General features: G+C 30.8%; 2 protein-coding genes across 2 annotated transcripts; both read left to right on the top strand.

The window, feature by feature from the left end:
- The first annotated feature begins 17,878 nt into the window (after nucleotides 1–17,878).
- LOC107168970 (uncharacterized) lies at nucleotides 17,879–18,817 on the top strand. The gene has a single exon (XM_015518542.2). The coding sequence runs from the start codon at nucleotides 17,879–17,881 to the stop codon at nucleotides 18,815–18,817; it is 939 nt and encodes a 312-aa protein (XP_015374028.2).
- Nucleotides 18,818–19,135: 318 nt separating this feature from the next.
- On the top strand, nucleotides 19,136–20,980 carry LOC107168969 (uncharacterized). Its single transcript, XM_015518541.2, has one exon. It carries the CDS (start codon nucleotides 19,136–19,138, stop codon nucleotides 20,978–20,980), a length of 1,845 nt encoding a protein of 614 aa, XP_015374027.2.
- The last annotated feature ends 4,539 nt before the right edge of the window (nucleotides 20,981–25,519 follow it).

Below are 25,519 nucleotides of genomic sequence, written 5' to 3'. Positions count from 1 at the left end.
ATATAGAGACAGTTTAGTACCCTGCGGTATCGCTTGGCGTGTGTATAGTCAGCCGCGTGCGACTGACAGTTTCCTTTTTTTTTAACGCCCTTTGCACACTCCCCGGTATCCATGGCAACCCCCTTTCCACGTCGTCCCCGCGATGATGATTGTCAAACAGCCACCGCCGCCGCTATATAGCTACGTGTCTAGACCTCGCCGGACGGAAATTTAAAAATTACGCGTCCAACAAAAATAAAATCGCTTGTACACCCGCAACCCAGACCATCGCATCATTAAATTATAATAATAATGACGGCGATTACAACGAAAATAATAATAATAATAATATAGTAAATCGAACGATCTCTTGTTAATATATGAGCGTCCGGCGGCGGTGATAGGTCAAACGATAAAAGGGACAAACGCTCAATATACAAGTATATATTATATATATATAATATATATGTATATTATATGGGGGTGTGGATGTGTACGTACATATATATGATTCGTAGTTTTAACTCCGCGCGGCCGATAGCTTCGCTACAAAAATCAATGTGCAGTGTGACTAAGCAAACGCGAACCGAATATATCCTTAGGAGAAAAAAAGAAATAATAAAATCATTCCCGGCCATAAATATTGATAAAAGCGATTTGATTTATATTTGCAATATACATATATTATACTATTATAGCTATAAAGGAAAGATCAGTGCTGTACAGAACTAAACTGTAATATAGTTGAATTACTAGATGAAAATTTAACGATTTCACACATATAGGTGCCAAACAATTTATTAACAAATTTCAATGTTCGTTTGTAATAATTAAGAGAAACTTCAGCAAGTTCTGATAAATTAGATGTAGGTAGCTAAAAACTTATATGTTATCAATAGTTGTTTACATACACATAATATTATTTCGTATTGGTATACTATATAGAATAGAATATGGGTAATAACAATAAATACATCTAATTTTTATATCATTAGTAGTTTATACCTATATACTATATTAGGCTATATAGGCTATTAATCTACGTACCTAATATGTATTTCATTATAAGTATTATTACACAAATAAATACATATTTAACTGTACAAGTTTTATTTAGCCATAAAAAAAATTATTGTTTTTTTTTTTGAATTATTTAATAAATATAAATGAGTTAATGTAATTGTAAATCTTGATGTTAATAAAATAATTGTATTTAATAATGGAATTAATAATGGATTAAAAAAATTAATATTTTTTGGAGGTCAATTTAATCCTAATTCAATTGATGGTGCTAATGAGTTATGTAAAAAATTTCAGAAAAATGAAATAAATAAAAATATTTCAGAAATAATAAATAAAATTATTCTAAATTTAATTAAATTTATAATATAAAAATTATGATTACCTTGAAATGTTCTTTCTCGAATAATATCTCGTCATCATAAAATTGAAATACTAATAATTATGAATAAGTTTATTAATAATATTAAATTAAATTTAAAATTTATTATTATTAAATTAGAAATTATTAAGTTAAAAGTATTTATTGATATTAAGATTGGTCATGGACTTAAATTTAAAATGAAAAATTAAAATGAAAAATTAGCCTTTGCCTATAGGTTTAACTTAAAATAACCATAACATATTGTTAAAATACAAACCAACTATACTTACCGTTACCGCGCGTCTATACCGTCTACTAAATTATAAAAAATCGATGAAGTAGATAATTTCTGATGTACAGTAGTGTACATCGTCATTAAGAAATTTACTGTGTAAAGTGGATATTATATTATGTGTTGAATTTAAAATTTAAATTCAATAATAAATCATTGTACTTATAGGTAGGTAAGAAAAAAGAATCTAAGTAAAGATGATCTGTCAGTCTATATTCTCTATATCATTAAGTACATTTTAAAATACATTTAAAGTGCTTTTACTGCTTTTAAGTAATTTACTTTAATATCAGTAAATTAATTTACCCGAGAGATTAATTCATCGTTCCATTCCCCTGAAATTGAATGAATTTAATTGGCTTTTAAAAATTGTATCATCCAATCTTCCACAAATATTAAATCAACAGAATAATGCATTATAACAATACAGATTTGTATGATAATAAAAGATAACCATACAAATCTCTTTTTGAAAGTAATCTCAATTTTAAGATAAAATCAAATAATATTATGTAACAATTTTGTTCTTTGATAATATTTATGAAACAATATTTTATAAACTACTATTAAATAATAAATAGTTAGTAAGAATATTAGTCATATAAATATTTGGACTTTTAAAGGAAGGGCAAATTACAACCCCTGATACGTCTTGTTCCATTTGACTCATCCATGTTATAACTTTATGAGGTATCTATATTCTATATATCATGTTGGTATTTATAAATATTTTTATTATATTATTCAAGAACACAAAATAATGTAATTTTCCATTGATGTCATTTAACTGAATTGCATAAACATAATAAATATATTTATGATAAATAATGATATTGTAACTTTTAATGTCGAAACAGTAAATTATTGGAATTCAAAATATAATAAATATTTAAAACAAATATTTTAGATTCTGAACGAAGTGATGAATGTATTTTACAATGATGTGTGTGTTTTTTTTTTTTTTTGTGTCTGTACAGCATTACTAGTCGAAATAATGCTTCGATTCCAAACTTTGGGAGTGGTTTCCGATGTAAAAGTGAAGATCCTTGGTGCATTATAGAGGTCAAAAGTAAACATTTTCCAACAGTTTTCAAAAAAATCGAGAAAAAAAAAAAATGACAGAAAAACGGGAATTTTTACGCAAAACCCGTTTTCGACCAAATCGATATTTTTATATGGTTGTTATTCAAAAACTAATCACTGTAAATACTTGAAATTTTCACCAAATGTTAGTGATATCTATATACAGTTTAATTTTCAAAAATTTTCGACTTTTTTTGAGTTATTTATAGACCACTGAAATTTTCAATTTTTTGAGAATTTTTTTTTGAAGTGTCGGTAAAAAAATGTTGGACGACCAAAAAAACTTGAAAATTTAATACAAGGTTCCTTATGAGTTGTTCTTATTGTAGCTAAAAAAAATTAAAAATCGTAAGTCACAATTTTTTTTAATAAGCGTTTACAGTTCAAAATTTTACGAAATCTGTCGAAAACGCGAAAATTTGCAAGTAATTTTGAAGTTGAAAAATCATAAAAATTTTTGCGTTTATAACTAAGGATTAAAAATACAACACTAAGTTTTCCATAAGTTTTCCTTCAAGTAGCTATAGAGAAAACTCGAAGCATCATTATAGGAAAAATTTTAAGTGCGTTTGAATTTTAAATTTTTACGAAAAGCGTAACGATGATAACGATTTATCCTCAAACGAATTTAAATATTTGTTATTATTCAAAAAGTATAAGTCGCAAATACTTGAACATTTTATCAGTTATTAAGATTGGCATTTTCTTTACATGATTTAATTTTCAAAATATTTTGACTTTTTTTGAGATATTTATAGACGACTGAAATTTTCAATTTGTCTGAAAATTTTTTTTTGAAGTATCCATAATTTTTAAGACCCTATCAAAATACTTGAAAATTTTATACAAAGTTCCTCATAAGTTATTCTTATAGTGATTAAAAAATTATAAAAATACATAGGCAGGATTTTTTTTATTATTAGCATTTGAAGTTCAAATATTGACTTAATACGTAAAAATTACGGCAATTTTCAAATTATCTTAGATCGAAATTCATAAAAGTATTTTTTTTTTAATTCTAAGATTTGAGAATTTAATACAAGACTCATAACATATTTTTACAATAGCAGTTGAAAGATAAAATAAATGTATAGCCACAATTTTTTTTTTTACATGTATTCAAATTTTAATTTTGACAACATACGTATAAATCACAAAAATTGGTAAATTATTTTATCCTAGAAATGCATAAAAAATTTTCCTTTTATACCTAAGATTTGAAAATTTAATACAAGGCTCCTAAAATAGTTTTACAATAGCATTTGAAAAATAAAAGAAATATATAGTCACAAATTTTATTTATAAGCATTTACAGTTCAAATTTTGACTAAATACATAAAAATTACGGCAATGTTCAAATCATCTTAGATCGAAATTCATAAAAGTTTTTCTTTTTAATTCTAAGAATTGAGAATTTAATACAAGGCTCATAATATAGTTTTGCAATAGCAATTGAAAAATAAAAGAAATATATAGCTACATTTTTTTTTACATGCATTCAAACTTTAATTTTGACAACATACGTAAAAATCACGAAAATTCGTAAATTATTTTATGCTAGAAATTCATAAAAAATTTTCCTTTTATACCTAAGATTTAAAAATTTAATACAAGGCTCCTTACAAGTTTTTCAATCTTTATCACAAAAAAAATGTCCACTGGAAATTCAAATTAAATTTTTATTAACATTTGAATTTCAAATATTGACAAAAATTCGTCAAAACCATGAATATTTGTAAATTATTTTGTAATTCAAAATTCATAATATTGTTTGTATTTATATCTAAGGTTATAAAATTTAACACCAAGTTTTCCATAAGTTTTGCTTCAAATAGCTATAGAGAAAATTTGAATCGTCATTATAGGAAAAATGTTTTGAGCGTTTGAGTTTTAAATTTTTATGAAATCGCGTAATGATAACGATTTATCCTCAAACCAGGTATTCGTATATCTATGATAATATAAGGTATTATGAATTATGATAACTATATGATAACTACACTAATTGATTAACCGTGCCTTATGCAAAATGCGTCTTAATTGAAAAATAAAATATTTGTTTCAAAATATACGACATATAGAATATATGACAATATTTAAATATAATATATCCTAGACTGACAAATCATCTCCGTTCAGAATCGTTTTTCGTATACAATGATACCTATCAAATTTAATCCCATCCATTACAGTAACCTACTGTACAGCAGAGCGACAACCACGACTTACCCGCTTTTTTTTATTTTAAAATATAACCTCTACAATTGTTTTTTATTTTAGTAATTTGTTTTAATTGATATAAGTCATTGGTTACAAATACATCTATGGTTTTGGTTTTAACTAGAGGATTAGGATATAAATGCCCTTAAAAATACCGAAAAATGCATTATTTATTAAATAAATTTAAGTTTTTAATACATATAAAAAAAAATATAATGTGAAATTAAATTGCATTTACATTACACTTTACTTTAGGCATTTTAATTTTAATATTTGTTTCGTTGATGCAAAAATAAAATGTGAATTAAATAATAGGTATTCATAAAATATGAACATGTCAAATACACCTGCAATCTACGTTCGACGCAGTGCCGTATATAGGGGGGGGGGGCCCTAGGCCCGGGCCCATAGTGAAATTTTATTATACAGTCGTTACCAGAAAAATTGAGACGGCGGTAGCGGCGCATTTTGGTGTAGGCTTTTTTGTTTAAATTCATCTAACAGCATTCCAAAAAATGCTATTGAAGCTTTAAAAAAATGTTCCAAAGTTGAATTTCCACCAATATATGTTGTGTTGAAAATATTATGTACCATACCTGTTACTACTGCATCTGTTGAAGTTGAAAGTTTTTCAACACTAGGTCGACTTAAAACATTTTTGAGAAATCAACAAGGAAATGTTAGATTGTCGGGCGTTGCATTGATGACGATTCATCGTAACATACCTCTAAATGTTGAGGATATTGTTAGTATTTTTATTTAAAAAAATAGAAAAATGAATTTTACATAATATTGACAAAAAAATGTTAAGTCTACCTACTGTAGAAAAATGCTTAATTTATTATGTATCTTATTTAATAATAAATATATATTAATACATTTAAATTCCTATATTTGTATCATTTATGTCATAGGTAATTAAAACCACCAGTTCCCAAAAAAATTTTTTAGTTGTAGCTATGGTGGGGGTAAATTGGCCCATAGTGAAAATAATTCTTATATAAGCCACTGGTTCGGCGTAATACACAATACAACTAAAAGCGTCGATAATCATGCACACCACTGATATAATATTATTGGTCGATAAGAAAAATATGTTGTTTGTTTTATGCATTCAAATCAGTTAATTGAATAGTTTGACGTACAGATAAATTTCAACTTAGTCTAATTTAAAACCGGATTACCTGATGTTAAGTTCAAAACAAAAATAATTTATAATACATATAGTACTAAAGTACTTGAATTATTATTATTTCAATGGGATTAAAAATGAGCTAAAAATTTGAAAATGCATTAAATAAGTCTAAAAAATATCCTAAAAAGTATAAAATGAAAATAGTGTTTTGGTTAGAATATATAGGACATGAAATAGGTACTTGAAACACGTTTGTTGCTTGGAAAACATCGCGTAAGATATTCCAAAAAAAATATACAAATGCATAAAAATCCGAGCCTTACTTATAACAATATAACATATAATCGTAAAAATATTCAGGAATTAAACTTAAAATTCTAGCAAAAAACCATTTAAATTTTGTAATAAATATACGACTCACTTAAGTAGTAAATACATACTACCTATACCTTACTGTAGTCTGTAGATATTGTGTACTATAATAATAAGGTCCGAGAGTGACTATGGTTTAAAAATCCTTAAAATATGTAATTATTTAGCATATATTCAGTTGATGTAATATTATTGCAGAATGAGTGCAGACACTGCACGATGATCAGTTTTTAAATTATAACATGTACCTATTTTTATTTCTATCAGTAAAAGCTAAATTAACGTTTATATATGTAACTGTTCTGCTTACTGGATAAACCGCATAAATCATAAATTAAACTTACGTTATTATTGCGTGTGTAATTAAATTTAATACTTTCGTCAACATAATATATTATCTCTAAATATGCACCACGTAGTTACCTATTATATTTTAATAATAGGTACCTACTTAATTAGAATAGCCATATCGAAAAGTAATACGCAGATGCTCATCCGTTTAAAATTAATACACAATGTAATATTTTTTTGTATAGCCGTACACGGTACAGGTAAATAGTTTGGCTTATTAAGAGAAACAATTATTAAGCATTGTGTTTAAGAGTACTAATTGGACATTAGATAAATATATATACATGTATAACAAATCTTTCAGTATACATCATACATGTAAATATTTAACTGTGCAAATTTTATAATAAAAGTAACTATTTATTTAATTATTGACATTTAAACATTTTAGATTTCAAGCGGAGCGGTGAATGTAGGTACTTGGTACTTATATTGGTTTTACAATGATGTGTTTTTTTGGGAACCGTTAACACCATTTAGAGTATTAAAATGTTAAATGTTCATCTTTAAGGGTGTTTTCGGGTAACAAAATGGATTAAGATATTAAGTTTTTAATGTTTTTAAAGGGGGGAGGGGATCCTAAGCAAAAATGTCTCTATACTTCTAAGTATTTCTGTAAAAAAGGAAAAAAAATAGGGAAAACCGAAACTTTTCCCCAAAATCTATAGTTTTTGACAAAATCTGTATAGATAGGTAGGTACCTAATATGTATGATACTTAACAAAATTCGTCAATATCACAATAATGATATCATGTAAATTACTTTGTAATTCAAACTTCATACAATTTTTAACTTTAATATAAGTTTCCTGATATAATTTTTTTTTACCGGATACTAAAATAGTTTTGTAAAAAGCCACGTAGAGCGTTTGAAGTTTAAATGTGGAGGACCTTGGATATTGATACAAAAATAATTTATTGATTATTAATAGCACTCGAAACAATCCACTTTTACTTAAATTATAACAATTTATGTACACGATGAAATTTATAAAAATATTGAGACAATGATGTTTAACCTATACCTATTTAAAAATACTACCAATATAAAGAAATTTAAAATCTTTCGATATTCCTGTTTAAAAATTATTAACAAAAATTCCGTCAAATTATATTGTAAGTTCAAATGTTAAACGATTTAATTTTTTAATTAATTTAAGTTTAATTTAAACGAAAAAAATCATTTTTCACTCAGAATTTTTTTTCATCTGCGATTTTTCGTTGAATTTAAATTTAACACAGCCCTATCACAGTGACCTACTTAATGACAAGCTTCACTTGGTAGGTACAACAAAGCAGTTACTACCTACTTGCTTTCTTTTTCACCATAAATGTCAAAAAAATACGGTTATATTATGTCAATAAGCTTGAATGTTTAAAATATTGTTCCCTGTAGGTAAGTTGTTTATATCGGAATTAATAAAAAGGTTGAGGGTACCTAAATCTACAACATTCTTTTATGAGCCTTCTGGTTTAAAATTTTGACAAATTTTAGAAATTCATCCAAATCGTTTCCACTTACTAGAAATTAATGACAGTTTCTATAACGATTTATTTTGAGGCAGTCATTTAGGATAGAAAAATAATATATATTGTGATGATGACCATATATTGGTTTTTGGTTAATATATTTTCTTTAAAAATAAAAAATGATATTGGGTCTGTTGTCTGTACAAAATTGGTTTCTTACTGTTATTTGAATTCGTTTTTTCAATTCTAAAATGTATGTAGAAAGTGCTTACTTATGTCTTATACTTATACAAATTTGAAAATATATGAAGGTTGGGCGTTCCCATAAAAAAACGGAAATTCACATCAATCATAATGTACTTTCACAAATGACATACAAATAAGTGTTTCAAGTAGCCAATATAATCATTCTGTGGCCAGCACTAAGAAAATGCATTTTACAAGTTAAAAACTTAAACTAAAATAAAAACTTTTTTAAAGTTTTAGATTGTTAAGATTTCAAAATGTTAATATTAAATATGATTTTTGAAGCTGATTTTACTTTGTGTACTGCTATTGCCTATTGTCTATCAATGTATTTAAAGTAATTAATTAATAATTTATTGTGTTTATTTTTTTAAATCTGACCAAAAATATTGTTAAAATTTCAAAATTTTAATTTTAAACATAAAAATTGATATTCATAATATACTTCAATAATGTGTAGTTATCATCAATACGCACGATCATCGTCTCGACGACGACTAATAATAATAATGAAGAGGACGCCATACCCGCATATTGTGTTGTACCAGTTTTACTATAGAGCGTAGCATAGCAAAAACTGTTTCGCGAGGAAAAGAACCGAGAAACCTACTGTTATAACTAAGAAACGAAATTTTCACCATATAAAAAGGAAAATTTTGTTAAACTGAAAGCTAACATAAAAAAGGAGAATTTTGTCTGTGCAATAAAGTTTTAATTTTTTTTTTATATCACTTACCTATACCAAAAAAAGTTCTTATTGTTTCAAAGTACATTATTTTTGTATTTTTAAGCACGAATAACTTTTGTTGTAGTTCTGATATCAAAAAACGAATATTACACAGACAAAATTATCCTTTTTATATGGTGAAAATTTTGTTCCTTAGTTAGGTACCTATAGCTTAAAACTCAAGCTTTCTAGGTTCTTTCTCACGTGAAACAGTTTTTGCTATATTACGTACTTGTAAGACGGAGATAACACTGCGCGTTTGGCGTCCTCTTAAGAGTTTCATTTAAAATTTGTAAGTACCTAGCCTACTACTACTAACCTACTCATTTAATAGAATTGGACATGGGTGTATAATAATTAATAGCAGGTATACCTATATTATGTTGAGATTTTAATGCATACATGTTATAATTTTTTATGGGAAATTTGTTTATTGTTTTACTCAAATTAATATTTAGTATCTACAAGTAGCACACTTGAGCTTGAGTACATAACATATTTAGTAATAATAATTTAAAAAAAAATTTGAGCTACTGTCCTGACACGACTGCATTACAGGCCCGGATTAAGAGATTAAGATCTACAGTGCCCATAGGCTGTAAAAAAATTGGTGCCCTTATTTAAAAAAAATATTGTACACATTTCTTTACTCGATACTTGAATAAATAATAAAATATTATTTTAGGTTTATTAGCTACATCAATATATATGTGTAAATAAGTAAGAACATAAAATTAAACAAAATATTTTTTAGATATATAAAAATATAAAATAACCATAGGTATTATAAAAAAATGAAAAACCCCCCAATATTTTATACTTTTCTTTTTCTTGCTTTTTGATGGGCAAATGTGTTAATAAGTAATCATTAAAATCTAATTTTTCAACCAATTCTGCTTCAATGCTAAATATTGCTAATGCATTCAGCCTTTCCTCCTTCATGGTTGACGTCAAACAGGATTTTACTCTTTCTAGGGCCCGTATTACAATAGTTGAACTTAGGTTAAACCACCGAATTCGGCCGATAAAATCAGTGGTTCAAGCGTAACCGAGGTTTAAACTATGATTTATATAAAGTTCCACATGTGTTTCAACAGAACTCGGTGTTTTATATACTATGTGGGTATACACCCATAAATATCTGTTATTTTTTCATAAGCTGTATTTTCGAACTAAGTTGACATTAAAGAGTATCAATGATCACATAATATACATTTCTAATAAAATCAATTTTTCCTGTGATTTCTGCGAGAGGTTGAACCTCTTGATTAATCAACCATAGCCTAAAAAAATAGTTTTAAATGTTGTTAATGTTTATGACTTTTTTCAAATTATTTTATGTGTATTTTAAAATTATTAAGTTAAACATACCTTTCTCTTTTTTTTTCTCTTAGAATCTTTGGCATACTTTGAACAACCAGTAATTTCTACAGCCTTATTTTCAAAAACATCAAAATCATCTCTAATCTGTACAAAGTTATTTTCAAGGCTATTATATAGGTATAATACTGTATGAAGATCAATGTCAGTTGATTGTAATTTGTTATTTGTAGCATTAGAACTAAAATCATAATAAACTTTATATTAATTTATTTATATATTAAACTGACCCTATTAAAATAAAATAAATGGAAGCATAATCTATTTGTTGAAATATTAAATTATAATTTAGTTATTACTCTGTAGATTGTATACAATAAGTATACAATAGTATAAGTATGACAGTATTGTCATACTGTATATTAGCTATATAGTTATACATTAGTATAGTAAGCAAAAATGCTGAGACGACACATTGCTGTCTTGGGCGTCTCGTTCGTGTTGTAGCTATAAGTATATGATAATAATTATGAATATAGTTGGTAGGGTAGTCGAGATTCGCGACCCATTGGCGCTATACCTACGTTTATGAAGTGCGTTGTATTATTATAATTATTATTATTCGATGTAATAAAAACTTGTTTACTAATTTAACTTAAATCTCTCCAGATTACTGAATTAATCTATTCCACTCAACACTATTATTTAAAAATAATTAATTTATAGAGTAAAAGATATCTGTTTAATATTGAACTCTATATGCATATCATTAAACCAGTTTCTAAAGTTTTTAATTTTACAAGCAACCCATTAGCTTCTACTTTATATACAGCTTTTTCTTTTTAATTATCAACTATACTATGCAAAGTTTCAATTATAAATGCATAAGAATTAAATAACGTATGGCAATCATCAAAACGAGCACTCCAGCGATACTTTTTTTACACTAAGATTGTTCTTCAAAAATGTTTTTAAAATATCCCGACGTGCAGTAAAACTAAAAAAAAAATTGTATAGTTTCTGGAGAAGCATAAAAAATGAAGTAGCAGAACTAAAACTTTCTGCTGCACACGTTCCGACTAAGAGAATGTGCGGAACATGTTACATAGATACTCTGCAAATGAATTAAAACTTTTAATTCTTGATTGCATCCCAGCATATTGACCTGATATATTTCTCGAATTGTCGTAGCTCTAGCCAAAACAATTTTCAATTGGTATATTTTGTGAATTAAGAAAATCCATTACAACATTGCTCATTTATTCAGATTTATGACCACTGTTTGGAATGAATATTAAAAATCTTTCTGCAGGTACACCACTAGGTAAAACATATCTTAATGCAATAACAAGTTGATCGACGTTTGCTATATCAGGTGTAGAATCAATGATTAAAGAATAATACTTAGCTGTTTTTAATTCTTTTATTATAATTTTAATTATATCAATCTTCATCAAAAGTAAAAGTTCTTCATAGAATGTGGATGACAAATAAGACGGAGTTCTTTTTCCTCTGTTCCCATACTTTTCTATATATTGAGCAATAAAAGGGTCAAATTTAGCAAGTAACTTTAGTGTTCCCAAAAAATTTCCATTGCAAATTTTGTTAAGTTGTTCATTATCATCCCTGAATGATAAACCTTTTGTACCGATAAATTTAATTACTTCAACAACTCGATGAAGAACAGCTCTCCAGTAATTAATTTTATCAGTGACTTGTTGCCAATTGAGTGTCGATTCTACCTAAATCACTTAGCAATGTAATAAAACTTAATATATTAATTTTATGTACCAAAGAATTTTCGTGCCTGGAAATAATTAAATGTCCATTTTCCAATCATTCAATCCAGCATCTCCCAGTTAAGTACTGCATCCAAATAATTTGCATGGAGCACAAAATAATACAAATTTTGAAATTGAATAAACAAGCCATTTCCATGAAACATTTTTTTCCGTTTTTCGTAAAGACTGATTTATTACAATAACGATCATGATCAGAATAAGTTCGTTTTGATGAGGTAAAATCTGCATCAATATTCTGATCATATCCAAATTTTGCAATATACCTAGTTACGACATATATTACTATTTGTCCAATCGGCTGGATCTTTAAAATTATTTTTATTATTCTGTGTAAGAGGATTAGAAATGAAATTTAGCTCGGATTTTTCTGATTCGTCATTTACATCAACAACTTACTGATCTTAGGAAGATGCAGTACATTGAATAGAAGTAGAAGTAGTATAACAATTATTAATAATAGTTATATCATTTGAATATTCTAGTTTATATCTTCAACACAACTAGGGGTAATGTTGTTTGAAAAAATTATGTAACCTAAGTATTTTACTAAGTAAAATCACTTCTTTTTCTTTCTTATCATTTGTACGTTTTTTCGCTTGTGCTCTACTAATATGTAGTTTCTGATCCATTTTTACATAAATGTCGAACATTAAACTAGGTATATTTAAAACGCACTACTCGCACTTATGTAAAACCTTTATAATAAATTTACAATTTACAATAGTGTTAACAAAATACGTATACTTATGATTAACGGACGATTTTTCGATGCACGTGACGCGTGTACCAACTGTATACTTATACTATTTTCCCCAATTAGTAATCATCGGCGGTGAGCTACGATGAATATAACAACACACTCGCATTGTCTGCAGTCTGCGGCTTCACACACGTAATCGGCGTGTGACCGGTTCTACGCAAAAATAACAATCTAAAAATAAAACGCCGTTTAGAAGACCGCACGACAAAACGCATCGATTATTATTTATTACTATATCAAATTTCCGATATTTAAATAAAAATAACATAAGGATAGTATGCGGGACCCGTGACCCTAAATCCTTGGTTGTGAAGGCTGAAGCCAACACTGCTTACGCATGGGCGCAACTAAGGTAAAATGTATGGGAGTGCTAAAATCTAAAGCACAATATGAGAACCCCCCCCCCCTTGTTTTAAAATCAGAAGTGTTACTGTCACCGATAATGTAAAAAATCGGTACAGAAAATTTGGGAGTGCTAATTTTGATTTTGGGAGTGCTAAGCACTCCCAAGCCCCCCCCTAGTTTCGCCCATGTGCTTACGCCTTAATCCGGGCCTGACTGCATAGCATAGTTTGGCTAAGACACAATGGTTTTACTGTGCTATTTTTGCGGACGAAACACTTTTCGACCATTCTGTAATGATAACCGTCTTCAACCAGTTCACCAGTAAGCTATTTTGGTCACCAATATAAGATTTTTAAATTTAACAAAAGAAATTATATTAAAAATAACATTTTAACTATGTTTCTTTTTTCGTAGCCATAATTTTAGCAGTTAGGGTAAGTATGTGATGTTTATAAATAAAATAGTAGAGCATTTACCAGTACATTTTTAACAATAATATACTTTATTGTTTTTACAATTGTTACACATTTTGCTTTTTTTTCATATTCATCATGATCCACTCTTAGGTATAATAAAAATAAATGAAAATAGGAAATTAATTTAAAATAAAATAAAACATTTTAGTTTTTAATAACACTTTTGTTACGAATTTATTAGGTTTAGTAATTTACATAACACATTGTTAAACTTGATTTATGTCAGGATAGAAAAACGTTAATACTTATAAATGAGCACTTTATTCAAACTTAGGTATAGCACATATGCCAGGAACAAATAACATAATTAAACAAATAACGTAATATAACAAAGTGATAACAGTTAGAGATCAAGAGATCAACGGTCGTACGACAAGGGCGTCTTAGACTAGACTAACTAAAAAAAACAATACTGAATACTGATATCTTAAAAACTCAGTTCGCTCAGTGCAGCCAACATTCGGTCGTCCTGACCTCCAATGCGTCCTCGTATAGTCACTGGATGTAGTCTCCAAGGTTGGCTGGCGGGCGTCTGCTCCTCTTCAGCGGTTCTTCTGCCACCTTACTGTCTGACTCGTTAGATTCCTCATTGTTGAGATCTTCCTGAACAGAGCCAACATCCTCTTCCTCTGACAGGGAGTCCTCTTCATCAGATACGTTGTCTTCCTCGTTCACCAGTCACCACTGTTTTAATTGGGATAAATGAGCTGTAGTGCTGTATGCCCGTCCACCAGCCCTTGGCACACTGGCTACATGGTAAGTATTGCTAGGCAGGACTTTTATCATCTTTAAAGGTTCTCTGTACTTTATTTGCAGTTTAGAATCTAAACTTTAGATGACTCTCCTGGCGTCGATGGTACTGACATTGCCACAACTTCCCCTAGGTCATACGTGACATTGTCAACACGTTTAGGCTTGTAATACCTGGCCATGTCTTCCTGCTTCTTGAGTATCAGTTCTTTGGCCTCTTGTTGGAGCACCGACATCTTTGGATTCTGGACTGTTAATCCCAAATTTTTGAACTACACTGTTGGTTAGTTTGGGGGCGTGCCCATGTAAAAGTTCATATGGTGTCATCTCAGTCGTTTTGTTGTGCATGTTATTAAGATACATTTTCACTTCACCGTCTGCCTTATCCAAACGGTTGTGTTCTTTTGTGTAAATCATTAATGTGCTAACCAACGTACGGTTGACACGTTCCACCTGCCCGTTAGCTTTTGGGTGTCTCGATGAGTTCAGTGTATGTCGAATGTTATGTGTTCTACAAAACTCTTTGTATCATTATAATGCGCTGGCCACACTGCTGGTTTTCAGACGTCGGATCATATTATCACCGGCACTACCGATATACTGAAATCTTTTTCTTACATTATTATTATTAATATATTAAATTTTTCATTGTCAATTATTATACATAATTTTCTAAGTTTCTAACCTAAATTGTTATTACAATATTTTTATACTGTATTACTGCAGCGTCATGCATCGTGCGGGATCCATGTACTTGCTAGCATCATTATTATATTATAATTAATTCCTTTTTTCTTTTACATGTACAATATCGTATGTTTGTGTGTCGCGAGGGACACACATTGATTAACACAATTATATAATTATACAATGACATTTCCTATTATTATACAGTCCATTTACCTATTCATTGCGCGAATAATCGATCCAAGTGCGGATAGAATCGTGCGTCAACATTTGGTCCATCGACGCCGGATAATACCACAAAACAATGTCAGTCAACAGCGAGCAAGATAATCTAGATCACTCATACCATCAAGATCCCTTCCAAACCAGTGCAACGTTGAAACGGCGACGCGACCAGATAAAAGCCGCGCTTACCAGAGTCACCAGCTTCATCGATCGATTTACACACTCTCCAGATGCGGTAAGCGAAGCAGCCTCCAGGTTATCGGCATTACCGTCCCTACTTCAACAATTTGAAATCGTACAAACTAAAATTGAAGAAATTGATATTGAAAATGACGAGCAATACTCATTAGACCGTGACGATTTTGAAACAAAATACCACAGCACCGCAGGTAGACTCACTAGATTAATAAAATCAACACTTCGACCAGAAATTAGTAATGCTTGCGACACAAACGCAACTTACAGAGAACAAACACCTCTCAGTCAAGGATCGAATAGCACAATGTCGATACGTTCACATTTACCACGGCTACCATTGGAACAGTTCGACGGTGATTATAATAAGTGGCAACGATTTTTCAACTGCTTTAAATCTCGAATACATAACGAACCATCGTTAACACACATAGACAAGTAGCATTTCCTACAATCATGTCTGTCAGGACCACCACTCGATTAGATAAATTCGTTAGAGGTAAATGAATCATGTTATGATAATGCTATGAGCGTTTTAAATCAGAGGTATGACAGAAAAAGATTAATTACAGAATCACATATACGATCATTATTAGAACTGCCAAAACTTACCAATTCAACAGCATGTGACCTGCGAAGCTTTTTACTTAAGTTCTCAACACACTTAGAAGCACTACATGCCCTATCACGCCCTGTCAAGTACTGGGACGATCTATTGGTAGGTATAGTAAGAGCCAAACTAGACACTAAAACACTAGAGCAATGGGAACTGTCAATTACAGTAAACACAGAACTCAGCATTAAACACTTGACAGAATTTCTAGAGAGTAAAGCTGGGTCGCTGGAATCGTTTGAAAACCAAACATCAACCTACAAAGGTACCAAACCACTCAAAAAAAAAAAGGCTATAATTCCACATCTCTTATAGCCACTCAAGCTAGTCAAGAAAGGTGTCCAGCCTGTGCAGAACCACACAAGGTCTACCGATGTGAACGGTTTAAGACAATGTCGATTCAAGACAGGTATGACACAATAAAAAAACATAAATTATGCTTTAATTGTTTTTCAGCTGAACACACAATTTATGAATGCAAAGCTTCCTTATTTCGACACTGTCATCGCAAACACAATTCAATGCTACATGGATTACCATACCAAAAAAAGTCAGTCTCAGATATAAGTCAACTTTCCAAGCCAACAGCCTCTACTGATAACAACATATCATCATCAGGTGACACTGAAATACAGTCAACAGTAGCACTTCAAATGGCCACAACTACACTCCACGAATACTCTGTAGCATCTCAAGTATTACTGTCTACTGCGATTGTCTACTTACAAGATAATAAAGGTAATCTGCACCAATGTAGAGCAGTTTTAGATTGTGGATCTCACATTAACATCCTATCGCAAAAAATAGCAACGTTGTTAGAGTTGCCCACCCAACGTAGTACACTCCAAATTAGTGGTGTAAATGGTGTTTCGACAAAACCTTCCAAATGCTGTCAAGTATTAATTAAGTCTCGTTATTCACAGTTCTCATTTGTTATAAACTGTCAGGTTTTGCCAGTCGTTACAATGCCATTTCCAGCACTCAACTTTGATACATCCTCCTGGTCTATACCAACATCAGTTCAACAGTCACTAGCTGATACACTATTTCATTCAACGTCCAAGATTGATCTACTACTTGGGAATGAAATATTTTTTGAAGTTTTGTTAAGTGAAAAGATTGCATTACAAGGAGTCTCACCATGGTTATGCAAAACATTGCTAGGCTGGATTGTAGCCGGAAGGGCAAAAAGCCAATCATTAAAGGTTAATAAAAAACCTAAACCTCTTATCTCATGTTTACTTAGTGTTACAGGATGGATGTCACCACATCAATCACCTACCAGAACTAATGAAAATGAAGCATGTGAAAAAATGTTCAAGGATACACATAAGCGTGGAGTAGATGGCAAGTTTATTGTGCATTTACCATTCACTCAAGACCCAGCAGTATTAGGACTCTCACAACATGGCAGTTCAACGCTTCCTTAGTGTGGAGAAGCGACTAATGAAAGATCCAATACTGCGTTCTAACTATGTAGACTTTATGAGTGAATACCATCTTCTAGGTCATATGTCTAAGGTAAACAACCCAGGTACTCATACTGAAGGGTACTACTACTTGCCACACCATGTTGTGGTTAAAGAATCAAGTACAACTACTAAGGTGCGGGTAGTATTTGACGGTTCTGCCAAGTCAACCACAGGACAATCACTTAATGACATTTTAGCTCCAGGCCCAACCACCCAACCAGAATTGTTTGACATTTTGCTACGCTTTCGTAGCCATATAGTTGTTATCACAGCAGATGTGGCAAAAATGTTTCGGCAAGTCTGGGTGCAACCACAAGACCGTAACTACCAAAGAATCGTGTGGAGAGCCTCTCCAGAACATGAGTTACAACACTACCAATTAAACACAGTTACCTATGGTACAGCATCTGCCTCATTTCTCTCCACCCGTGTGTTGCAAGAAATAACATCATCTGTAGCATCTATAAGTTCAACAGCTGCTCAATCAATTAAAAGCGACTTTTATATGGATGACTACATCAGTGGGTCAGATTCAATCGAAGAAGCACTAACACTATTCCGTGATGTATCCCAAGCACTAAATACTGAGGGCATGATGCTACGGAAATTGTGTTCAAACAGTGCGGCTGTAAGACAATACATATCAGAAGTATCTGACGAACCACATTTCTCATTGGATCTAGGGAATCAGGACACAATCAGGTCATTAGGGTTAGTCTGGTGTCCAGAAAGGGATCAATTGACGTACAGCATATCTCAGAGGGAACAAGTTGATACCAGGACTAAGCGTAATTTACTCTCATCGTTAAACAGTATATTTGACCCCCTTGGTTTTTTAGGTCCAGTTCTGATACGAGGCAAGGTGTTTCTACAAGAACTATGGCAAATCAAGGCCAATTGGGATGATCTATAATTATAGCTACCTCTGTCTGTACAAAAACGTTGGGAGACCTTCACCAAGGATTTGGAAAACCTAGACCAACTATTCATTCCGCGATCAGTAAAGTATAACCCGCATCGAGAAATGCAATTGCACGGATTTTTCGATACATCACAGATAGCGTACGGCGGATGTGTGTATTTGTGACAGAAGGTTAGTGATGAATTGTGGCATGTACAATTGCTATGCGCCAAGTCACGAGTGGCACCCACAAAAACACAAACAATACCCCGATTGGAACTGTGCGGCGCCCATCTGCTGGCTGAGCTAATATCAAGGGTAGCAAAATCGATGGGATTGTCACTACATAATACATATTGTTGGACCGACTCCACAGTTACTCTAACTTGGATTCAGGGAGAATCTTCACAATGGAAAACGTATGTAGCTAACCGAGTCACACAGATCAATGAAGCTGTCAAGCAACAAAACTGGTCTCATGTAAGTACCAGCCTCAACCCAGCTGATCCTCTATCTCGTGGAGTATCAGCCACTGAGTTATTGAACTTGAGCTTGTGGTGGTCAGGACCAGAGTTCTTGCAAAAACGCTTAATCAATAATAGATGTAAAGAAGAATTTCAGCCACCAGATGACAACACACTAGAAAAAAGACCACTAAAATTCACTCTTACTACTACAATAAACCAATTTAGTCTGTCTAATCTAATTTCTAATTGGAATAAACTATTGCGCATATCTGCTATATGGTTAAGATTTATTTCATGGCTCCGGTGGCGACAAAACAGTCAGAATGTGAAACCAACTCTAGGGCCCATCAAAGTAACTGAACTGCAAGTAGTGAAGTGGCGCTGGATACAGTTTGTGCAGAACCAGGAATTTGCTGCCGAGATCAAAGTTCTATCTAGTGGTGGTCTGATAACCAAAGGTCCATTAAAATGTTTATCTCCATTTATGAAGGATGGTGTCCTACGCGTAGGTGGCCGACTGCAGCATTCAGATGAACCATTTGGACGCAAACATCCTGCAGTACTACCAGCCAACAACAATATCACAAATATGATATTTCAAGCACGTCACTTACGCCTCCTACACATAGGCCCTCAAGGACTCCTAGCAAACATAAGAAATGAATTTTGGCCTCTCCGTGGTAGAGACAACGCCAGAAGGATTGTTCACTTATGTCAGAAATGTTTCAGAGCCCGACCAACTCCACTACTACAGCCAATGGGCCAACTCCCAAAGCAAAGGGTCACGCCAAGCAAACCGTTTTCTATCACCGGAGTGGACTTTGCAGGACCTATCCAAGTCAAAACAGGTCTGAAGAAGATTGAACTAGTAAAAGCATACATAGCAGTATTTGTATGCATGGCAACAAAGGCTGTTCATCTCGAGCTTGTGAGCAGTCTGACCAGTGAAGCGTTTCTAGCAGCCCTACGCCGGTTCACTTCTAGGCGTGGTCTACCCACCCAAATTTGGTCTGACAACGGTACTAATTTTGTTGGTGCTCGCAAGGAACTTAAGTGTTACTTAGCAAGCACACCCAACACTAAATCAGTAGCTGAAATACTAGTGGACGACGGCATACAATGGGTATTCATTCCACCCAAAGCCCCGCATTTTGGCGGGCTTTGGGAGTCAGCAATGAAGTCCTGCAAACATCACTTATACCGTGCTATGAACTCTTCTCACTTCAACTTCGAAGAACTTACCACACTGTTGACACAAGTGGAAGCATGCCTCAACTCAAGGCCTTTAACTGCCTTATCTTCAGACCCTGGAGATCATCAACCCTTCACACCTGGTCACTTTTTAGTAGGGGCTCCATTACTAGCACTGCCAGATAATGATGTCACAGAGATTTCATCAAATCGACTAAAACGGTGGAAATTAGTACAGAAAGCGTTCCAACTGTTCTGGAAACGCTGGAGAGAAGAATACTTGTCTTCACTGCAAGGCAAGAGTAAGTGGATACAATTACCCTCCCAGATCGAAATTGGTACTCTAGCTGTGCTGGAGGAAGACAATTCTCCTCCACTCTCTTGGAGACTTGTCAGAGTCATAGCAACACATCCAGGACAAGACGGAGTAGTCAGGGTTGTCACCTTACGGACACCAAGCGGCACTGAAATAACCAGACCAGTTGTGAAAATCTGTCCTTTACCAGCCTCAATTTGAAGCCACAGCTTCAAGGTGGCCGGGATGTATCATTATAATGCGTTGGCCACACTGCTGGTTTTCAGACGTCGGATCATATTATCACCGGCACTACCGATATACTGATATCTTTTTCTTACATTATTATTATTAATATATTAAATTTTTCATTGTCAATTATTATACATTATTTTCTAAGTTTCTAACCTAAATTGTTATTACAATATTTTTATACTGTGTTTTCAGTATCTTCAAAGTTTTTTATAAGTGAATTTGTTTCTTTTTCAGTTGCAACATTAAAAACAGTTGTATGTGCCTTAGAAGAACTATGTTTTTTTAAATTTTATTTCTTAAGATAGCTAGCCGAGTTATTTTTTTGGGATTATCACCACTGTCTATTTGGCAATTAGTCCATTCTTTTGCCATTTCAATATTATGGCTTTTAAAAGATTTAAATTCAGCAAATTTTTTGCATATGCTACATCCAAGTTTATTATTAAAACATATTAGCCATGGGTATTTTGCTTTTTTTTCCCTCCACTGTTCATTTCTCCATTCTAACGGCCATAATTCTAATGGAATTCGACTTTTATCTTGTAATACATTGACCTAGACATTTAATAATGTATTTAATTTCTATTATAAATTGTCAAAAGTTAACTGAATTAAAACATAAACTAGCTTACTAAAAATGTAATCATTCAATGTATTTAAAGCATGATATGTATATAAAATACCTAAATTTAGTAATTATAAAATATCAACTATAACTTATAAGCAAATATTCAGCTGGGCCTATTTTTATATGTAGTTGCATACATAATGTGTATAATAGCATAATTATTTAAGTGTGCAGTAGCAAATGTGTGGTAATTTTGATAGCCGCAGCTAAGCACAGTTAAGAGGTACTATAATTTTATTAAAAGATACATATAGACATATAGTATAGTACATATACGTATATAGTTAATAGATAATATTTTAGTTCACCATTTTAATTTTTTTGAAATATATATCTTATATGTATAATTTATCTACATTTATGCTATGATTGCCACTGTGCAGTAGCAATTATAAATTATAATACATAAGGCTTCAAATATTATAATAAGCTAATAGCATAAGCATATTATTATGCAATAAATAATATGAGAAACAAAAAACCACTAATCCAAAGTAGAAACATCATGTACTGTACATGTCTTTGTTATAACTTATAAGTATTACAACTTACTTCAACACAGTAAATAAATATTCAGAAAATCAAATTTACATTACCAATTTAAAATTTTAGTTGACACAACTGATGAGATGATGGATATAAAATATTAAATAACTATTTATTATTGATCCATCATGTTAATTTGTAGACTATGAGTATTCACAGAAATAAAATTTAAAATTTAAATTAATTTTTACTTCTTTCAAATTCAATATTATAATAAAATATTATGTACTCTTACCTGTGGTTCCAAAGTTACCATATTAGAATAATTACAATTGCTTGAAACTTTGGAAGTACATACTGCGTGAAGATTCTATAAGGTAAAAAAAATTTTATTTTATTCATAAAAAAGAAATATTTTTTAGCAAATTAATTTTTGACATAATTTACTTTGGTTTGAGATGGTAAATTCATAAGTATACTCTTGTCTGGTTCAGAATTTCTAAAACTCTACAGTTAATAAAATATAATATAATAACTTACATTATCTATATTATATTCAAACAGCCAATGGTCTCTACTTTAGGCTTTTTTGAAAAGTACGACAATATATTTGTTGTCAATTTCCTTTTATCTTCACTCATTTTGTAAATAAAAATTTTTAATTGGTATATTTAGCAATTGGTACTAGGTAAGTAAAATTAATATGGTATAAATTATCATTAATTAATCGTTTATTTACAAATTAATGTCTACATGACAGAAATCAGAATGATAGAAAGCAAACGTATCAATGTATCATTCATACATAGGTACTACATGTCTACATACATAATATATATCAATATCATCACATTAAATTAAATTATTAAAATCACAGAACAATGTTAAAACTTAAAACTCAAGTCACTTTTCTACTTTACAATGTCTCTTGTGATAACTGATTACATGATTGTTATAAAACGTGGTTTTCTGAAAACATAAGCAAGCCTAACTTATTTAGTATTTACTTATTTAAATCATATTATATAGAATTCTTCTATTATCTATGGTTTAAATGTTTACCGCTATCAATTTTCCTCGTGACAATGGTATTATGATTATGTAACCACTAACCAGTATAACAAAACCAGTAGGCAGTTGTAAACATACCGCATAGTTTTATTTATAAATAATCGTTTATCTATAATCGTGGTCACGGTCATCTTCTAAGACCGTGATCGTGGTAATAATGCCATATTGTATACAAAAAATATTCTCGATTAAGTTGTGATATCAACAAAAATATTCAATAATAAAATTAAAAATATATCATCAATATTGCATATTTTATCAGTATACGCTCTGATCGACAAATACGTTTTGGGTATACGCCGTATACCCCCGTATACCCTCCAATACACCACTGGCACTCCTTCATCATCCAATAATTCTAAGAGTCCAATTTCTAAAGCTGCCGTATCTTTTGATTTTAATATTGGACATCCATTTTCAATGGTGTCGGGTTACGTGTTCGAAAATGATATGTTCGAATGAAAAGTGTTCGAAAAAGCATATGTTCGGATGAATTTTTGTTCGAAAACTTTGTATTTATTATTTTGAAATTATAGATATTAAGATATCTATTATCTATAGTATATTCCGACTATTATACCGTTAACCAGGGAAAGACGGTTATTTAAGACAATTTAACAATTAACATTATGGCGCGTTTCCCTCGTCGATATCGTCTGGCGTACGATACGCGTTTATTGTATACAGGTTGATATCGAAACATCCAGGTGCTTATAAATTCATAACACACCTTCAAAAAATGCAGAACGAGAACGAAAGCTTAATTGAACAATTTATACAAGGCAGAATTGCAAAAAAAATAAAGGTATCCCGACAACAACACGAAGAAAGAATTAAAAATTTAGTTTTAAGATTTAAAAATAGTAATCAAAATAACATTGAGTTTTTAAGAGGCATTGCGTACAATTTAAACTTTTAACTTGAATATACTCGTATATATATTTATTTATTTTATTTGACGATATACATAGACCTATACATTTAATAATTTTTTTCACTATATAAATAATAAATAAATAAATAATATTTTAATATAATATGCTTGTTCTTAAGACTGAGTTTAACTATTCGAACAAAAATTCTTCCGAACATATGCTTTTTCGAACACATAACCCCTTATCATTTTCAATAACATTAATTACAAAGGGATTTTCTAAAAATGCAATCAAAAGTTTAAGTAATTTCAAGTCTTTACTCTTTAAATCGATCTTCAAAGTGAGTTGATAAACACTAATTTTTGTACATAATCTTCACAATTCAATTTTGTTGAGATTCCAACCAAATAATCCTCAATTTTTGAAGTACGGAAAATGGTTTGAATTATTTATTCTTAAGTCTCTTTGAAAAAGTTTAAGCTTATTTTGGAAAAAAAAAATGTCTTGTACTAGGTTATTTATGAATTTATTTTTACCTTGAAGAGACATATTTAATGTGGCTAAGGGCCGTTCTTACAATGTCCGGTTAAGTGTCGGTTAAGACTAACCGGTAGAATTCTATCGGTTAACTCATGATAAATTCTTCCGGTTAGTGTTATCAGGCACTAACCGAGCATTGTAAGAATGGCCCTAAGTGATGCACAACGTCAGTACAAAATGACATATCTCTTAACCATTGTGATTCTGAAAGTTGTGGAAAGTTTTTATCTTTTTCTTTTAAAAATGTTTTAATAGGTTCTAATATTTTATTTATTTAATATTATTTTATTCAAACGTTATTTACCGATAACCATCGAACTAAACAATACCACGGAACATAATTTGGAATATCATCCTCTAAACTTTCAACAATGTTTTTAAATTTTCGATGTATCTTTGAACCTGAACGTATGTAATTTACAATTTTAAGAACAGCACTCATCACATGTTCATATTTAAAATATTTAGCCTTTAGGTGTTCTCTATGAATAATGCAGTGAATTGAAATGAAGTCTGGAAAATCAGTATCACTTTTTAAAATACCTATCAATCCATTTTTACAACCTGTCATACTGAGTGCACCGTCAGTTGAGATGCTAACAATTTTCGCAATAGGTACTAATCTGCTTTACGAGTACTACGTCAAGAGCATCTTTAATATCACAACCTCTAGTAGTTTCTTTAAGAGCTATAAGATTTAATAATTATTCTTTCACTTCCATATTCATCGTCACATAACGTACAAAAATAGCTAACTGTGGATTATCTTGAATGTCAGTAGATTCATGATAAATTAAATTAAATTTATCATGAGTAGACTCATCTAACGCTAAACTTAATGCAGAACAATTAGCAATTTCATTTTGTAAATTAGAGAAAATATCTGAACTTGTCATTGAAATGTGT

Source organism: Diuraphis noxia, unplaced genomic scaffold (assembly GCF_037042655.1).
Source record: "Diuraphis noxia isolate RWA-SAM2 unplaced genomic scaffold, SU_Dnox_SAM2 contig0001, whole genome shotgun sequence".
Classification (NCBI taxonomy): Eukaryota; Metazoa; Arthropoda; class Insecta; order Hemiptera; family Aphididae; genus Diuraphis; species Diuraphis noxia.
Note: the sequence above shows the minus strand (reverse complement) of the source record. Positions and strands in the feature narration are given on the sequence as shown.